General features: G+C 40.9%; 1 protein-coding gene across 1 annotated transcript in view; it reads right to left on the bottom strand.

Moving 5' to 3' along the window:
- Window positions 1–20,155, bottom strand: part of gab2 (GRB2-associated binding protein 2) — a 51,049-nt gene that overhangs the window by 5,091 nt on the left and 25,803 nt on the right. Inside the window, exons 2-9 of the mRNA XM_066699389.1 lie at window positions 19,151–19,451; window positions 5,981–6,221; window positions 2,659–3,245; window positions 1,562–1,659; window positions 1,055–1,340; window positions 755–845; window positions 544–646; window positions 126–248 (exon numbers count right to left, since the gene is read on the bottom strand). Coding sequence (XP_066555486.1) covers window positions 126–248; window positions 544–646; window positions 755–845; window positions 1,055–1,340; window positions 1,562–1,659; window positions 2,659–3,245; window positions 5,981–6,221; window positions 19,151–19,451 — 1,830 coding nt within the window. The remainder of the gene's footprint in view (window positions 1–125; window positions 249–543; window positions 647–754; window positions 846–1,054; window positions 1,341–1,561; window positions 1,660–2,658; window positions 3,246–5,980; window positions 6,222–19,150; window positions 19,452–20,155) is intronic.

The raw sequence follows: 20,155 nt of genomic DNA, 5'->3' as shown, positions 1-20,155 counted from the left end.
TGAGCTTTCTATTCACGTTGAAATGTTCCCAGACTCATACACACTTCTAGGAGGTCACACTTTCATCCATACTTCATTCATCCTTAGGAAATACACAGTTTAATTTTAAGAGGTAACGCAACTACCTTTCTGTGTGGGCTTGGGGAACTTGGCTGAAAGTCCAGGGCCAGGTAGTCGACATTCCCACATTTTCTGGGTGCTGGACTGCTTGTGCCGCTCACTGCAGGCGAGGTAGACACTGGGTTTTGCTGGTAAACAAACGAAGAAAACGAGGGTTAGTGTCAGGAACGAACATGGCTCTCTGCAAGGATCCACGGCCGGAGAAGTACACGCCCATGGTAGGAAAGCTCTCTGCAGCCGGCAGTTAAAGTGGATCATAAGACTCTGATGAAATGCTCACATTGTGGTAAAAATAGATAATTTTCTTCGTCCCAAAAAAGCTCAAACTATATCAAGGCAATTTAATTTTGTATGCGTGTTCATGATCTGGCACGAGGTGGGTTTTGAAAACAACTGCAAAGGTCACAGCTCTATATTTTGTACCATTGCAACATAGTTTTCTTCACTGTCGGCCGAATCCGTGCTGGTGATGCTCTGCGTGGAAATGGGTCGACAGTGCTGTGAGGAGATGGAGTTCATCACCGGCCTGTAACAAAACACAGAACCGTCACTCTCTCACGACAACCCCCTGCCTGCGCTTCTCACTGGTCAAATGCTTAGTGGTTGGAAGGAAGAGAACTATCATGATACCTACACAGGTCTGGACCAGGACATGGTGACTGGGGATTTGAATGGGAGCTCGTCAATAATAGCATTGTTCCTCAAGTCCAGTGGTGTTGGCTTTGCTAAAAACACACAAACAAAAAACATCTGTTAACTGGAAACACATCTCAGGACCCGAAAACAAGGAAACAAACATGTAAAGCCTCTCAAAATATGACACAGTTCTACATATCGCACACATAGTCTAAATCAGTGTTTGTTACCACTCTGTGTCTTTTCAGTTCTCTAAATGCTAAGGTTGAGCGACTGACAGTTGTGGACAAGCACTCACACATCCTGTCAGGTTTCAGGTTGCGGTTGACAGGAGGGGGTGTGACGTCACTGAGCCGCCCTGGCCGGTGGCACAGGGAGGCGGTGCTGCCTTTCCGGGTGGGGAGGGTGGCAGAGAACCCTGGGAAATCAAAGTGGTGCGGCCCGGGGCTCATGGGAATGTAGACGTTCTGGGAGCTGTTTGCCAGGGAGGGATTGAAGGGTGAGGAGGAGGAGCCCGGGTTCATCGGCACGTAATTGTCTTCCGAGTCACCGCTGTCCGACCGAGCCACCGGCGGTTTAGTTCTCTGTAACACAACCAAGGCCCAGCACTGTGTTAACACTAGTAATTGAAGAATCCCACAGCACAGAACAGTTTAATTACAATCTGCAGGCCATTACAATTAAAACCGAGGCAGTGGATTGCATAAAAGCTGCAAAAAAACACTAAGCACTGCGGGGTGGTATTATTTGTAGGTCATCTGAAACAATCTCTCAAAATGATCTGTGGGAGGAAGCAGGGACTTACGAGGTAAGAACTGAAGCCGTCGTTGACAGATTCCACAGACTGGCCATTGTTGCTGAGGCAGATTTGCCTGTGGTGGTCGTTTGTCTCGAAGGACGAGCCTGTGAAGGAGATAGAGAACAATGGAGGACTGTAGAAGAACCATGGCTGAACTGCAATGCAAATTTACCAGTCTCTTCCAGTAATTATGTGGTTGGTCAAAGTTTTTTATTACGTGCTGCTCATGTCAATAAAGGAGAGAAATAAAAGACAAGCAGAACGGGACCAATTTTCACTCCAGAAAGTGCAGGTGGAATGAAGCGAAGCCTGCTTTTAACACTCTATGATTTTGATTCATGAAGGCCGGATCCAGAGAATTGCTTTTTCTGCTGTCGGGTTAGCAGCTGAGGTCCTGGCTTCACACTGAGAAACTGAAGTCTGGCCCATCTAGGCCTGCCTGGATCACGACTGATCAAATCAGGAAGGCTGGACCTGAGAGCAGGATGTTTGGCCTCTTGCTCTGTTCATCCGCCCGGAACAAGCACCCTGAAGCACCGTGTGGCTTGACTTTCATTACCCTCCAAACCCCAACCAAGCTAGACTGCCCTTTTGATTTTGATCCAGGGCAAGTATGGGTAGAAAGAGGTTATTCTGTAACAGTGATATGATTTGTTATTATTAATATTGTTCTAGCTTCGGTTTTGAAATGTACTACCCACCATTCTTAGAGAAAGCATGAGAGAGGATGGGACACAGTGACTAACTGTGGACTTTCACAGAATATTTGAACAAATATTTCACATTCAGTTCCTAAGTGAGCAGATCCCTGGGTAAAATACATGCTTATTTATATATGTAACTTTTTCCAATGAAAAAAAGTTTATTTGCCATTAGAGCCATAGCTTTATTTTCTCTCCCTTATCCCTGTTAACTTTCTTGCCTATGAAATAACACTGCATGTACCAGCGATCCTCGTTTCTGATTGGATTAGGATTTAAGTGTCACTGGGAAAAATAAAAATAAACTATATTAGCACAGAAAATGGTTTCTAACTAGTGCCATATTAATAAGTTGTGTTGTGACAGTATAGACTTGTAGGAGGGTTGGAAAAAGTCAGGTACCTCTGTGTAGCCTGATATTCTCCACAGCTGGCAGGGTGTTCCTCCGGGGGGTGGCGGACACTGTGGCTGCCTCTCCATTGTGCGCCCCCAGTGAATTGGGACTGCCCCACTTGAGCTCCGAGCCATGACTGGGTTTGGGGGGCCGGGGTGGCGGTATGGCAGGGGACTCTGAGCCTGCGGGCGCCACGGCATTGTGGTTCTTGTCAAAAGTACGGGGGGTCTGGTAGAAGGAGCCCGGTGACGTGGGGGGGTCGTGGTTGTCGGGGGGGCGGTCGTTTAGCTGCCCGGCGGGGGCATTGTTCGGGGTCTTGAAAGAGTACACCTCCTCAGTCTCCAGCTCCAGCTCGGTCAGACTGCCGTGCACGTGGCCCTCCGAGCCATAACCCCGGGGCAGGTCGTAAGAGCTTTCCCGAGGAGAGTCCCCCAGGGAAGACTGGTGCTTGCCGGGCTTGGGCAGGCTGTAGAAGCCATGCAGCTGGGCACCCATCCCGCTGAGGCAGTGGCTGAAGCCGTGCGAGAGTTTCTGCACCGCTGAGTCGCTGCCCACCAACAGGGTGCTCCTCGTACACTGGGAGAAACTGGCACTCCTGAAAACAGACACAACCTGTGATGCTCTCCCACGGCAAGGTGACACTAACACATACAGGCATCTCTCACTTATTAAACGGCATCAAACTTGTCTTTCCATGATGGAGACATATCTACCATTAAATACAACTTCTCATAAACAAAGTGTGATTATATTTATCAACTATTTTTGAACAGGTTCCTGTCAATGTATCTTTAGAGTGTAGTACCGTCAGCTCAGTATCTGCTGTACACAACTCTGGATCCATTTCAATCCCACAATACACAGTCTGTTTGGAAGTTCAAGCGCAGATTGGTTAAGTTTGCGGTATTTAGGCTACAGGACACTGTATTTGCTAAGCAAAGTGTGTTAATCCCATTACTGTTCACCAAACAAAGCGAGTGTAAGAAAAACATACATCTAAATTCACCACGTGGAATTGATGGGACCATCTGTTTGTAATGATCCCCATGCTTTGGTTTTGGTGTATTCAGAATCCGAGTTGAAACTCAATATCTTCCCAAGGGGACTACAACAGCCACATTATGGTTTAATTAAAGAGGTGCTTAGTGTGTGGAGAAATACCAACTCATCATGTCCTTTAAATTTGTGTAAATACATAAACACGGTATATTGAGAAATAAATAACCTTACATATCTCCCAGATATAATTTTCTGTCATTAACATAATTGTCAGTAATTCCAAATTGTATGTTTACTTCAGGTCTGGTTTCTTAAATTATATCCTGCTTCTAGCTGTATAAACCAGGAATTCGGAACAGTTTTCTAGAGAATTCAAAATTCAAATGTATAGTGATGATACTGGTAGTCAATCTAAGGGTATGCAAAACATTGTTCTTCCACAGAACTGAATATGACAATTCTTGGAAAACAACATGCTTATGGTTTTCCAGAAATCAATTAATCAGACCACACCTAATCTCTGTTGTAATAAAGTGTTAATGCACATTTGTGCCACAAGGAGGCAGCAGACACAGAGATTTCAGTTCCAAGCAATGCAAATATGTGTCATATACACATATTATACTGCCTAGTACCCAAACTACAAACACCTCACATCTGAAAGTTTTGGTTAACTCCTTAGGATTTATGTTACACCTATAATGTTTTTTATGTGCTATAGCTACTTTGATCTTTCTATGATCTTGATTATTGTTTTTTAAAAAAATTGACCATTGATGCCTAATCCAAACGAATTTAATCAGCGTTACCATAACAATACGTATTACTGGCATCCACAAGGCAATACTGACTGTACTGAGCCAAGTATGGGATTAAGATTAAGCTAAACCACCCAAAACAGATAAAACTGCAACCAGACAGAGGTAACTGGTTATCATAGCATCTATCCTGGCATTGTGCTGAAGTAAAATGCAAGCACTAGTGAATTATAACAGCAGAATGAGAAGAAACATTTTGTTTTCCACATTTGTCTATATATGAGATACTGGAGATAAAGTCTAGATACAAGCTAGTCTATTTCACTTTCCCACAGCAATCATTTTGGCCTGTGTCCAGACACAGCAGATAGTGTTTGTGTTATGGTTGTTTTATTATTGTTTGTTTTTCTTCATAAAACAAACTCTACTTGGAGCCCTGCTTTATAGCATAACTGCACAGATTTACTTTATGTGGCAAATTATGTGTCATATGATGAGCTGATAGTGGGTTCTGTACCAAAGGCAGTCTATCCCACATTTTCAGTTTATTCCCCAAAAGATTCTTCACAATGGTGGACCCAGACTATAATATTAATATCTGTAACTTGTGTAAGACCATTTGTACTGATTTTTGATGTGCACTTAAAGTCTTACCTCTGTGAGAATACAGGCTTAATCTTTGTCAAGGCTTTCACATTTAAAACACTGACATACTTGCTGAGTTATAGTGAAACAGCCAGGATTGTAAAAGGTTTTAAAAGATTCGGAGCTACATGTCTCATTGTTAGAACCATTAAAGGTAAAGACATGGACAAAAGCGTGTACATCCTTTCTAACTAATATCTTTTTAAACTTTCCATCTCCAAAAGCACGGGATTGTAACTTTCTCATAGCACACAAATGATTCTATTTAATATTTTGTGGCCGAGATTTCATCTGCGTGTGTGAAGGTCTGTTTGTTTATACGGCTCCTTTAAAAGGCATTAAACAGCTCATTAAATTAGATTCAATGTCCTATACGGTGTAACCAAAGACGTTCATTTCAAGAATACAACTCAAGACAGCAGGAAAATGTTTCTCTATGTATAACTCGTGAACAATACCTTAGGGCTTTAATAAATTTCCACTTACTATAAGAATCTATTACATATATGCCCTTCCTCTTGTAATTCCCAAGTGAGGTAATGTTCATATTTTAAAGTCAATAGAAGAGTTATGCTTCTCCGTGACCCTCTAACAATAACTCACAGTAAAGGGCAGACTTGTAGAAAAGGTACTGCCATTGGTTAATGGGATGTGAACAGGCTTTACTCACTGGCTTGGGACAAGTGCAGAACTGTCAAACTGTCAACCACAGGTATAGCTCGTCCTGTGATATATGTTTTAATATTGTTAGTTTGTCTTTATTAAAAAAAGAGGGTCACACTACCTTTGCGTTTATTGAGTTTCAAGACTGCAAGCAGCTGAACAACCCAAGATAGCACAGAAGTCATGGTCATAATCTTAATCATAACCTTTTGAAATCTAGGGCTACTGGGTATACCTCTACAGACTAAGATGCCCTGGTTCTTACCTGGTGCTGTCCGTCTTCCTACTCATACACTGGTGAAGGAACAGGTAGTCCTGGGGGGCACTGGTGGACAGCGAGTTGTGGCTGTGGCGCACTGGCATGTCAAAGGTAAAGAGCATTGGTTGACTGGAGTGCGTGGGGGCAGAAGACTTGCGCTCCCCAATCAGAGGAGCGATGGAGCCAGTCAGGTCTGCAGGCATGGAGCGAGGGGTGTGGCTGCTCGACACCATGGATCGTCCAGCATCTGTCCAGAAACCCAAAAACAAAATCGTTTTTAATCCAGTCAGCACGGGAAACAAAGACTTTTCAAACTACTGAATACTGAATTGTACAGAACATTTCACTGGCATATGGCACATCATAGGTGTCTTAATTACCTTGAAGGCATACATTAAAAGATATACAAGGACAGCAGCCAAACCAATGTAGAAATTTGTAAGATTTGTATGAAAAACAATCAAACAATAAAACAAAACGAAGTCAACAAGCTGTCTGGAATGTGTTTTAGACATTTCCCGCCAAGATCAATGGAGTCAAAGGGCAGAGAAATCCAATTCTGGGTTTTAAACTACAGCAGCAACCCAGACTAAGGTTCAATAGCTTTCAGTCTACCCTCTTAGCTCAATCAATTGGGACAAAACATCCCTGGGATCAATGCAGCATCTTGGAAGACATATAAAGATAATTCACACATTTTGAGTTACAGATGACTGAACATTCGGGATTGAATGTTTTCACCCTGCCATCACATAACTAACCCTTTTGTACTTTGTTAAATTAATACCGCACCTCTCGCAATTAGAAACCCATACTTCATTCCTGATTGTTGTACAAAACATTCCTAACACATGTATATCTAAATCTATCAACCTATCTGTCTATCTACCAATCCATCCCTCCCTCCATTGGTGTGTTGATACAGAAGACATTTATTGAGATAAATACCTTTCACGACTTTAATAGCTTTGTGAGAAAGAAAGATAATAAGACCTTTCTACTGACGTGACAGACAATGGAAAAAGCACTAAGACTAATGAGGAATAACGCTTGTTTATTTCCCATCACTTCTGATCGGTCTACTGTGGGTCTATACATTATAGTCAAGCCTGACTGAAACAGGCCGAGAAGGCGAATGGCACAATAAAACAGTGTGCACTAAAACTCCCGTTCCTCACGAGCTGGGGTGGGAAAACGCACAGCCCCCAAACAAACTCTCTGCAACATGCTGGAAAGAACAGTGTGGGTGGCTGGAAAGTCTGAATTTCGATCATCCTTCAACATTTAATGTTTTTGGCCAAAACAAATATTGCAGCTTCTGCCATAATGATGAATCTTAACACGATCCTCTGGTTTCGTCCATGATAACAGACAACGTTGTCAAGTGAAATCAAGCGGATCAGTTGCTTGGACAGTTCACACCTTTGTTACCAGTATTCCCGACAGCATTGGAAGCTTAGTAGAAGTCATGCTAACTGGCAATAGTTCAGTTCCGAGGTCAGTTGGCAGCAGTCTGCTTTACAGAACATAAAAATGAAAACCATGATCACAGAACACTCCAACCCAAGGAGGTCTGACAAATTAGGTCTCCGCCCCCCTAAGGCTGGGAGGCTTGTGCTGTTGGGATTACCCTGTATGCCCTCTGGGGCGGAGAGAGTGAATGAGAGGAGTGTCGGCAGCAGTATAGCTCATTTCAGAGGACGTTGTTTAGCATGAAAAGCTCTTTGAACTGGGCTAAATTATTCTATTGTTATCCGTGTCTGCTGCTCCCAGGGCTAAAGCTACACTGCTGACACTCTCTGCAGAAGGCCAGTAAAAGCTCTCATCTCCCTAGGCGAGCTCAATCCACTGTCAGACATATTGATTTGAGGAAAAAAAAAAAAAATTACCATCGCACTCCCCTGGTTCTGAGCAGAGCGCGGGGAAAGCATTAGCCCTGCCTGCTGAAACCGATCTGCTTCATTAGGCTGGAGAATGCATTCTCTTGTGGTCGCAGAGCACACCTCCACGAGGCTGGGGAGATCTCTTCGACATTAGCATGGGTCTCAACCATGGGGGGGGGCTGTGGAATGCTTTCAATTAATGGACTCTTCTCTCTCAAGCCCCATCGTCAAACAACATTACGGTGGAACAGAGCGAAGGAGAGCAGCTATCATGTCTCGCCACTGACGCTAATGGGATAAATGATCAATCTTGTGATGGTGAAGCAATTTATACAGCGCAACAGAGCCACAGTGCTTTTTGTTTAGAAAATAACAGCAACAGAGTCCTCCTGCAACCAGTGTAATAGCAAGCCCTGTTTACAACTGACATCACAATGGAGTTTGGATGAACATAATTTACATATATTCAAATTATGTTTTTTGTCTTTCGTCATGTTCATGCACATATAAACACACATTGTCAAATATATAAATATATATAGAGACATACAAAGACATATATAGAGAGAGATAGTGACGCTTAATTAGAATGCTTGCATTCATGAAAGAGCTGATTGGTTGATAGGAACAAATGGTATAATTATACAGTTATACAGTTCAGTATGTCCCAAAATGCTTTAACAGCAATCTAATCACAAAACAAAAAGGACTTAGGATTGCAAAATTAGCTCTAGGAACATGATTGTGCACAAAGCACAAAGGATGATCCAAATAAATAAAGCGTATTATATTTGTAGTTGTTAAAAAGCAAAATGTTATAACATATTTTGAGTGTGCTACTCATGACCATAATATGAAATAATACAGATTTTTGGGGTACATTTATTTCCCAATTTAGTTTTATACGATACAACTGAAATCACTCACCAACAGCTTAATAGTTTACACATGATATATATATAAAATTAATATATTATAAATAAATTAACTAAATTCAGAGGTTTAAAATGTACTAGATTAGAATTGTTTTAATTGATAAAATGTTTGGTGAACAAGTTGGGATTTGTCCTATATTTTCCCTCTTAAGGTTTAATATTTTTGCATGAATACAAAAAGTAGTTATGCAAATACTTAATTTCCATAAGTTATTAAAAAAAAAAAGGAATTCCATCGATATTTTTGTGTGTTGAAGCCTTGGTTCCTCCATGCTGTATAAGGTACCCTTGGGCATCGGTAACAGACAGAGGCTTCCCCATTAGGTGCAGTTAGGCCTGAGCATTAACTTAAAATAGGATTCTTTATTACTGGCTTCTACCAGACAGACATCTTTTCCCTGGTGCATCTGGGCTAACTTTCTCAAAATCTAAAGTGAGTCCCATTTGGGACATATGGATCAATTTATGTTCATGTTCTTTTAAAGCGAATTTACGTAAATTCAAAAGACATGAATGGATGAGTTTATCTTGTGAAACTGTCAAGGGGAATCCTGGAGGTCCGAACGAAACGTTTACAAACCATAGCCTGGATCAAAACGTAAACCTAATTTCATCACTTAAGTTCATTTTAATGCTAAATATAGCTAAATTAAATCAAGAGCATACATTAAACAGACTACTTATAAGACCACCCCTACCTTCATCTGTAGCTATAAATGAAACCTATGATTTGTATGAAATTGTACTTGATAAAAATGAAGTATAAGTATTTCAATGTAGTAAAGAGAGACTGTATAAACCATAGCCTTTTATATCAGTAGCTGCCCCACTGGAGTGTCCATGGGGGAGATCATAAATATATATACGGTATACGGTACTGGAGTATATCATTAAGTCATCGTCTCTTGTCGATTTATAAAGTTTTGGGTGTGCCACAGAATTTTGGAAAAGAGACAGATGAGAAAAATACACTGTTACATAAATAAATACATTATTCCCACCAGAATTACACAATGCTGAGCTCCAGGACACACTCGGTTTCGTATCTTTGTGTGAATGTTTACATGGGTAGCGTGGGCGTATTGGTATGTTGCACCACACTATGTTACATAGGTGTGACTTTGGCTTGGAAAGGTTGGGGACACAGGAGTACAGCACTCTGTTTAATAATGCTGCGCAGCCAAACAGAAATGTTCCAAGGGTTCTAATCTGTCATTTTTAATTACGGTCGTACCCTAAGAAAAGAGCCGTGATGTGAGGTGGAGTGGGACTGGAGCCAGCGAACTCTCCATCATATTAGTCACCCTGCCCGCTCAATGGAAAGGGTATTAGGTACCAATACATAAGGGATATGCAATATTAATTTAATTCAGAAGGCTAATTAGTTAAGAAAGGCAGAACTGCCAAGATGGTAAATGGACGGGAAGTACAACCATTTTAAAGACTCCAGGAAAAATTATCTTTCCACCAATTTTTCATTTTTGCGTTAATTTCTAATATGAATGATGAAGAAAAGGAATGTGCTAAAAAAGGATCAATCAAAGACAATCTGTCTGGGAAGAACCACCTAGGATTCATTTCAGGTACGAGGAGACTTACGTCAACAGTCAGGTCTAATCTGGTGTTCATGTCCATTGACAGGAAACTGTCAGCTTGACTGATAGATGCCAACTGGTGTTACATCCTTCCCAATTGTACAGGGTGTGAAACAAATAAGGGATTTTTGTTTGGATTTATTTGAATCGTGGAGCTCTGTACAGTGTATAGATTAAATCACTTCCCCCTGTACAGATCCCAGCCTGTGTGCGTCTCTAGACCCCACCCATTTAAAGGTCATGCCTCCATGGTGTCACCATATACTCACAAATTTATATATTACATCACCATCAGCCTATATCGACCCACTGCTGGATGAAGGCCGCCTCAAGATGTTTCAACTTGCTTTGAGCTCCATGTCACACCTGCAAAGTGTACGATTATATCTTCCCATCTTTTATGTGGTCATCTTCTATCTTTCTATAGGTATCATCAATAGAGGTAAAGAATAAGCATATAGCCATTCTATAAAAATGTATTATGTATCCCAATATTGTGAAATTCATAGTGCCTCAAGACCAGTTTTAAAGTAAATATGGAGAAAACAGCTGAAAGAGATCGTCAGAACAGCTCTCAGTGGAGTAGAGAAGCAGTATCAGTAAAATGACTTTAGGGAAGTCAACTTCCTTCTCCTGACCGCACTTTTCCCAGAAACTGAAAGTAATCTTCTGTAGCATATGTTCCATTTGTTAGTTCACTGACAATTCCTGTATGAGCTCACATCACGCAATATTCAAATACTGCACTTGTTATCAATAGGAACGGTCATAACACTCTTCAAAATCCATGCAAAATAATTCCATGCATGCATTGTTTACAAAGTAAAAAACAAAAAAACATGGATTCATTCATCATTAATTCATCAAAAATTAGTATTGCACTAAATCACATTTTACTGTATAGTGATGTGTGTGAAATAATAAAGGACATTCAGTTCATCAGAAGCCATTCTTGAAACTATTTTACACATTTTGGATTTTGGAACATGTCATGCAATTATTTATTAACAATGTGAAGAACGTAGTCCTAAAACCAGCTATTAATCAGTCTATTTCTCTGTGAAGACAAAGAGGCAGGACACCTTCTGTTTTGCACAATTTGGAAATGCTATAATGAAGAATATGTGCAAAGCTGTAGGTGTTAACTTTGGTTGGAATTTATTAACAAAGAAAAGTTTATAAACATACAATACACTAAAACATATTTGGATTTCATAGAGGTTCCATTGATTGTTCAGATCCTTGTTGTATATTTTCAATGTAACTACCATGCTTCGACAGGAATGTTACTGGTAACTGATGAAGCTAGAATCGGATTGGTAGAAATGGTACCTCCAATACTTTTTGATTGGTGCAATAGTGAATCCCAAAACAGCTCCAATGATAACATGAATAGTATTTCCTGCTTACAAAACTTCAAAACAGATATTCTACCAGTCAGAATCCATCATTCTGTATCAGCAGCATGAAACAAAGGACAGCAAATTACAGCGGCTGTTTGTTTCAGCTCACTGCTCCCTGACACTGCAGAAAGATTTTACTTTTCATATCGCACTAGGACTGAACTGGAGTATCAAGCCACAGTGGACATTCATTTTTGATTATGAAAAAATACTGTAGGCACACAGTTTAAAAAAACAAATCAATAGCAACAAATTAAAAACAAGCTCTTAACCAGCTGTATTGCCTCAAGTGTACTGAAGTCATAGCAAAAGGTTTCAGAAGCCAATTTCTTCTATTTTCTTTTTTTTTCCTTTCCTAAAGACAAAAGCTGAGGTTTTTCTTGGAAAGGCCAGATCCTGGAAAGATTCCTGTAACATTCATCTTTTCTGCACCTGGTGGCCAAACTAGCAGCTGCAAAACACTTCAAATCATTCAATGGTTTGGACAAAAAGAAATTGCCAAAAAAAAAATAAAAGATCACCAGTCATAAAAAAACAAAAATGGATCTGCTGACACTTTGAAATGCCCCCCTCCGCCTCGTTCAAATATCATCTGTGGTTACGAGATCCAGCACCGAGACTGAGGCGGAAGGCTGGCCACATGCAGCCAGAATTCAGAGAACAAAGGACTGGATTGAAGCGGGCGATCTGCTAGTGTGCCGCTCCTTATTTATAACACGGTTTGCAAGACAGCTCTCTTTCTAGTAAGAAATGCTAGAAAAAAAGGCTCATCTCAACTCAATTGTTGCCAATTCTTTCCTATCCAATGAATCCCGAGCCATCTGGAAGGGGCTAAAGCATGCATAGTGTAGCCAAGACACTGCTGATCATACCTTGAAGGCCAAATGACCTCTACTGTACACCCTATTGAGCTCCAGAAAATCCACCCAGTGTCAGGGCTTTAGCCAACTCTCAAGGTGGCAGAATTCAAATCCACAGCCTTCTGTCATAGGGATTCAGAATGTGTGTGTGCAGTTTGCTTTCTGAAGTGCCTTGTATATTACAGAGCAGAGAACACTCTCACAAGCACACTCAACCCTTTACAGATCAATTGACCAGAACGCTCACTTGATTACACTAAATCACCATAAGAAACGTTTCGCAGCAAGAGTCACATCAATGACAAATAATGACAACATAACAGGAGACAAATCTGCTATGGCAACAAACGCAAAATGTGAACCGGTATCACTGACAGAGTATAACAGACTTGCTCACAAAAGGTGCTGCTTTTCAATTTTAGTTTATGAATAGGGAAGTATCAAATAAATGGATAGTAATATATATGCGGGGAGATTGAAGTTTGTTTTCTAAAGTATAAATCTAACTTTGAACATACTTGAAGTAGGTCAATTCCTTAGAGACCTAATCACACCAATAAACAAATTAGATGCCAAGCGATCTTTTTTTATGCACTGTCATTCAATATGGGAAACACCTGCAGATTACCTTCAACTGCGCTGTTGTGGGCTGTGATTCTAGTCAAGTTCATGAAAAGGGAAATGCTAGGGTATATAGAGTACGTCAAAAATTAGACATAGTTTTAGAGAATTACATAGTTAAAGCCAGTTAGCTTTCAGATTAATCTGGTATAATGAGGTCTTTGGTGGAATGGTTTAGATGGGATGGGAGTTAAGACCCAGACAATACACCAAAAGCTAAAGCTACACCCGATCTTCAAATGAGTATATTTGACTTGAAGCTGAAATAAACATCACATAGAAAGTGCAAGTTAAATTAACACGACGACAAACAAACAACAATAACAAAAAAACACAGCAGACCGTAAGCTATTTTCATCCCACTCTACTGAGTATCTTTCATCCCAGGATCTTCCTGCACTGATAATCACAGTCTCCATCTCAGCAGGTCTTGTCTGGAAGCTATAAAAATCATTCTGAAATGAGAGCATCAATAAAAGTAACGATACCCCCCCTGACCAAGCACCACCCTGCTCGCTGCGCTCTCACCCTGGGTCCCTCTGCTGACCCGTAGTCAATCAGGAGATGCTTAGAAAGCAGAGCAGTAGCAGCCAGGATCACTCGGTGGGATCAGCAGTCTGACCTCAAAGCATTAGAACATCTCCGTTATTTTAACAAAAATCAATTCCTGTGAAGGGCAAATAGGGAAAACGTGCGGGCAGTGAAACACCCCGTCCCACGTCTGCGCCACGCTGGCCGACTACGCTGCCCTTGGCTAACCTTGCAGAGAGTCCCAGGAGCCTGCCGTCTCTGATGCCGCTGACTGATGGAGAAAATCACAGCATCAATACGGCCGAGCGCAGCTGCCCCTTCTGCATTAACCAGGGAGGGGAAGGACAGCACAGAAAGATGTTTTGGTAAGCAGGGGCTGCAAGAGAGTGTTTTTTTTTTGGTACTTTCGAGTAGTTTAGAGTATCCCTGCACCCAGAGTTATGTAGGCTGGCTTTGCGATTTTATTTAGACTATGTGCTGTACATAAGTCAAGGCTTTGTAAACAGTCTAATTTCAAATGGTCTGTGAGGCATTCCTTACGCAGCCCTTATCTATTAATACACAAACATGATACAGACTTGTGAGTCATTGTTATGGGTACTCTGCTTTCTCCTCAAGGAAACTCCCTCGACTCCCACCACATTTTTGATTCTGCAGAAAATAAAAAAGAGTGGAGTTCTTGCCCTGAAAATAGAGAAGTACTGGATGTTCCCACCTTTCTGGTTTTTCCAGATCAGAGCAGCATCATTTATTAAAATAAAGTCAGGAATTTAACTTAGGGCTCAACTAAATCAACATTTTGACCAGCCTGTGAATCACAAAGTTCAAACCTGTATCCAGTTGCGTTTCAAAGAAAGTTGGTAACCACTTTCTACTATTTACAAGTCACAATGTGATACGTTTGTATTTTATGATCCGCAGATGGTTCAGTTGCGATGTGGTCTAGCCCCTAAACTATTCTACTGGACTATGACCTATATCAGGCAATTGCAGTGCATTCACTCAAGCATAGATATACAGCCATTTAAAAATACTGGTGAAATTACTGAGGTAAAAGTGTTTAGAATTGCCACGGGTTACTGATATTTTCAGAGATTTGGGGTTGGACTTCTGTCTGGTGGCGGCACATCTGTGGATTGACAGTGTGACTCTACATGACAAGTCTGAACTACCTTTAAATCAGACGTACCCCTCCCTTGGTATTACAAGTGGGCTGGTACCAACTTGTGGATTAGATTTCTCCTGACTGCCTCCCAGGCACAACTGACAAACTTTTCTTCAATAACCTGAGAAAAACTAGGCACAAAACGAGCCGTCAGCTCTGCCTCATAGACTGCAGAAGAGAGGAAGTCACTGTTTGAGGATGCATTTATACTGCGAGGGGGTGAGTGGGGGCGGGTGGGTTTCTTGTTTATTAAAGTCATAGGAATTAAACGTAGGAAGTTTAAGAATTGTTAAAGAGAAGGGACTTCATAGCAGCAGCTGGATAACATCTGAGGTGCTGGTGCAACTGAGGTGTGTCTGTAGCCGAGGCTGGTGTGAGCACAGCTGTGCGTTTGGGAGTTTCAGTGGAGGTGGGGGTCAGGCCAGGAACTCATCTTGTGTGGAATGATTTTCTCATCATTGCACCAGGGCCGCTTTCTCACGGTCAGTTATGAGATTCCAGCATGTCATTAAAACTCCCTCATATACAGCTAAGCATATTAGGAGGAGGGAGGGTTTTTGTCTTTGAAACCCCTGAGAAGAAATAGCAAGAGGGTGGGAGAGCGTACTAAACATTTCAAGGAACTGTATACATGTAATGTATAACTTGCTTATGACATCAATCATAGCAACACAAGCATATATATATATATATATACACACACACATATATACACATATATACATATATACATATATATATATATATATATATATACACATATATACACTCACCTAAAGGATTATTAGGAACACCATACTATTACTGTTTTTGACCCCCTTTCACCTTCAGAACTGCCTTAATTCTACGTGGAATTAATTCAACAAGGTGCTGAAAGCATTCTTTAGAAATTTGTTCCATATTGATAGGATAGCATCTTGCAGTTGATGGAGATTTGTGGGATGCACATCCAGGGCACGAAGCTCCCGTTCCACCACATCCCAAAGATGATCTATTGGGTTGAGATCTGGTGATTGTGGGGGCCAGTTTAGTACAGTGAACTCATTGTCATGTTCAAGAAACCAATTTGAAATGATTCGACCTTTGTGACATGGTGCATTATCCTGCTGGAAGTAGCCATCAGAGGATGGGTACATGGTGGTCATAAAGGGATGGACATGGTCAGAAACAATGCTCAGGTAGGCCGTGGCATTTAAACGATGCCCAATTGGCACTAAGGGGCCTAAAGTGTGCCAAGAAAACATCCCCCACACCATTACACCACCGCCACCAGCCTGCACAGTGGTAACAAGGCATGATGGATCCATGTTCTCATTCCGTTTACACCAAATTCTGACTACCATCTGAATGTCTCAACAGAAATCGAGACTCATCAGAGCAGGCAACATTTTTCCAGTCTTCAACTGTCCAATTTTGGTGAGCTTGTGCAAATTGTAGCCTCTTTTTCCTATTTGTAGTGGAGATGAGTGGTACCCGGTGGGGTCTTCTGCTGTTGTAGCCCATCCGCCTCAAGGTTGTACGTGTTGTGGCTTCACAAATGCTTTGCTGCATACCTCGGTTGTAACGAGTGGTTATTTCAGTCAAAGTTGCTCTTCTATCAGCTTGAATCAGTCGGCCCATTCTCCTCTGACCTCTAGCATCAACAAGGCATTTTCGCCCACAGGACTGCCGCATACTGGATGTTTTTCCCTTTTCACACCATTCTTTGTAAACCCTAGAAATGGTTGTGCGTGAAAATCCCAGTAACTGAGCAGATTGTGAAATACTCAGACCGGCCCGTCTGGCACCAACAACCATGCCACGCTCAAAATTGTTTAAATCACCTTTCTTTCCCATTCAGACATTCAGTTTGGAGTTCAGGAGATTGTCTTGACCAGGACCACACCCCTAAATGCATTGAAGCAACTGCCATGTGATTGGTTGGTTAGATAATTGCATTAATGAGAAATTGAACAGGTGTTCCTAATAATCCTTTACCTGTATAAAAGACACCTGGGAGCCAGAAATCTTGCTGATTGATAGGGGATCAAATACTTATTTCCCTCATTAACATGCAAATCAATGTATAACTTTTTTTAAATGTGTTTTTCTGGATTTTTTTGCTGTTATTCTGTCTCTCACTGTTAAAATACACCTACCATTAAAATTATAGACTGATCATTTCTTTGTCAGTGGGCAAACGTACAAAATCAGCAGGGGATCAAATACTTTTTTCCCCCCACTGTACATACATACACAGATATACATGATTATTTTGATCTTGAAGCTCATCAAATAGTATGATACATATCTTTATATTGGTATGTCCTGTTTTTATTCAAAGGTCAAGTGCTTTTTGTGTGTGTGTATTTGTTTTTGTAAATGTCATGCCTTTTGTGTAAAGGCTCATCCCAAATGCTAAGCAAACTCAAAAGTGAAGATTTATAGGTCACCTTACTGACATCCGAGCTGTTTGTTCAAGTGTAGACCATGACGTGCACCCAAAACAACTACAATGTTTAAAATACATATCAGGCAAATATTCAGGCAGACAATGCCTAATTGTCATGTCATGCCACAAATCATCACAGCTTCATCTCTATATACCTCATCCACATACAGCACCTCCACTGCTCCGTTTTAAAAGCATAATACTTTATTTTCGGCCCTTAGGGCTAGAGTACTGAATGACATGTATTCACGTACACAATAGTGGGATCAACTTGGAAGAATACTGTTCTGTATTACAGTAAAGTATTGTAAGTAAGTGCCATGAAGGGTAACTTCATGAAAGACTCATATTTAGCTCAAGGGATTATAAACATACATATACACATATGCGTTTGTTATTATGAATCCACCTTGTTTAGGTTTAAGACTAATATAAATAGTAGAACAAAGAGATGACACATAACTTAATGGCTACTAATCCGCATTAAGAGCTCTACTGTTTTATTGTATTGAATTCGCTCATGTTCATGCTGAGAGGGATTGGGAACTCAAACATTGCGTTATGGGGTGGTGATATCGAACAGTGTGTTCTGTCCCCAAGGTGCTGAGGGCCGTAACCTGATCACTTAACAACTGACAGTTACGTCAGCCTACAGGCGTGCTTCAAGCAACACACCAAGTGGTTTGGTGGTTTTCTTGTTTGGAAAGATTTTAATGAAAGCTCGAGGAGGAATGACACCAGCACTGGAGAGGTGAAATGTCAGAGTGAAAGAGTGAAATCAGGGGTTTTCTCCCTTTCGAAATTGAGGCATTCTCTACACAATACCAGTATGAGCAACTGAGTAATCAACTGCTAATTTTAGGATACTTTTTTAACTTGTAGATATCTCTGTACAAGACAAGTAGCTGTCAAGTAGGTTGTAGCCTGTTTAGCCTATAGCAAATAAATGGTTTAATACAGAAGAACACCTGAGAAAGGGCGTTTCTTGTTTATCCTCTCGCTGATCAGAAATAGAAGCCTGTGACAGAACAAACATGCTCTTATGAATTCTCTAGGCAGAGATCTTGGGTGTATTGTATACTATGGTACACACACGTAGCTGGCATTGACATATTATATTACTGGTTAGGCTTATATGGTGACATCATCAACAGAAAGCAAAGACAAAGCAAACATGTCTTACCCTTTCCAGTTCACAGTGTATCTGAGAAAGGGAGATCATTTGTTTCTATTGTGAAGTGCAATTATGTAGACTTGCTGTCACGATTCTGGGAAATAAAGTTCCCTTTATATTCTTAATGTGCCAGTCACTTCCAACATGGCCTTTCTGAATCACAGGCATTACAATTGTGCTTCTGATAGGCAGAGGTTAGCTGCCTTCTTTAACTCTACAGAACAAACACAAAAACTACACAACACGAAAGGAAAAGGAAAAAAAAAAAATCAATAAACCTTTCAGGCATTCCTTCCATTTGGCAGCCCTGCTCCTATTTTACTTACTGAAATTAAATGACAAAAACTCTCTTGCAAAGATCCATTTAGTAACTTTGTCTTTTAAAAGCAGAACCAAGTCAAAAGCTGCAGGGTAGACATTCTGCCAAACATGACTTCTTATTCCTGTAGAACCCCATCATTATACAGAGACCAGCAAGATTTAAAATGAGACAGACAGTGTTTTAATGAAAGGCAGGCCAGTCTTCAGTGAGTCAGCTAGTCTTACAGACAGAGAGACAGAAAGACAAAGACTGTTACCGTTGTTTTCCTCTGACTGGTTGAAGCCACAGATCTGACAAATGCAGCGCACCCACTTGTTCATGTCATCCTCGGTTTCGGCCACCAGGTAGAAGGTGCGGTCAGAGGTCTTGATGTCGAAGACGAAGCTGTCCTGGAACTCCTTCCTCTTGAAGGTCAGCCCGGCATCCACCTGCTCACAGCAGTGCAGGTCGATCACCCGGATGGGCTTCTTCGAGTGGTCATTCTTGTAGTATTCGAGTGTGTCGGGGTCCCCACTCATCCTCCCACTGCGCAGGATGAACCAGCGCTTCTTCCAGGCCTGCCAGAGACAATGGCACAGGACAAGACATGAGGATTATATATTTATTCACATAGTTCAGGGCAGCCGATGAAACCCACATATTGCTGGAATAATGACAAGTATAGAAACCCTGAGTTTTATTATATATATATATATATATATATATATATAATAAAAATGATGTTCCAACTGAGCTCCTTAATTGAACCATTAATTTAACTTATAATTTGCTTACATTTTAATTTTTCATTTGTGTAACTGATAAATAAGTGATAATACGTTCCTTATACTAAATAATTAAAAGTTGAATTAAAGGTTAAATTAAGTCATTGAGAGCTCGGCTGGAACAAAAACCAGTAGGGTGGGGGGTCCTCCGGCACCAGGGTTGAGAACCACTGCTCTAGATATCTTCAGTGGTTTAATGCAGATGACAAACTTCCTTTCAAAGTGATCGACAGGAAGTGAAGAAATGATTACAGAAGCAATATGTAATTCTTTAAATGTATATTCATTTCTTTTTTAAGGCTATCAATATCACAGGTTTCTTTTTTCTAATAAATACATAAGACCATATCATTGTTTTGTATGAAATAGCCTGACAAAGCCCAATGTCTCAAATTTTCTAAACATTAACTTTGAAGCTAATGCATGAAATGGAGTAGGACCCTCAATTCTCAATTGTGAAACCGATTGCTCTCAAAGTGGGGGGAAGGAAGTGGGGG

The sequence above is a fragment of the Amia ocellicauda genome, chromosome 3 (genome assembly GCF_036373705.1).
Source record: "Amia ocellicauda isolate fAmiCal2 chromosome 3, fAmiCal2.hap1, whole genome shotgun sequence".
Classification (NCBI taxonomy): domain Eukaryota; kingdom Metazoa; phylum Chordata; class Actinopteri; order Amiiformes; family Amiidae; genus Amia; species Amia ocellicauda.
This window is presented reverse-complemented; position numbering and strand designations above follow the sequence as displayed.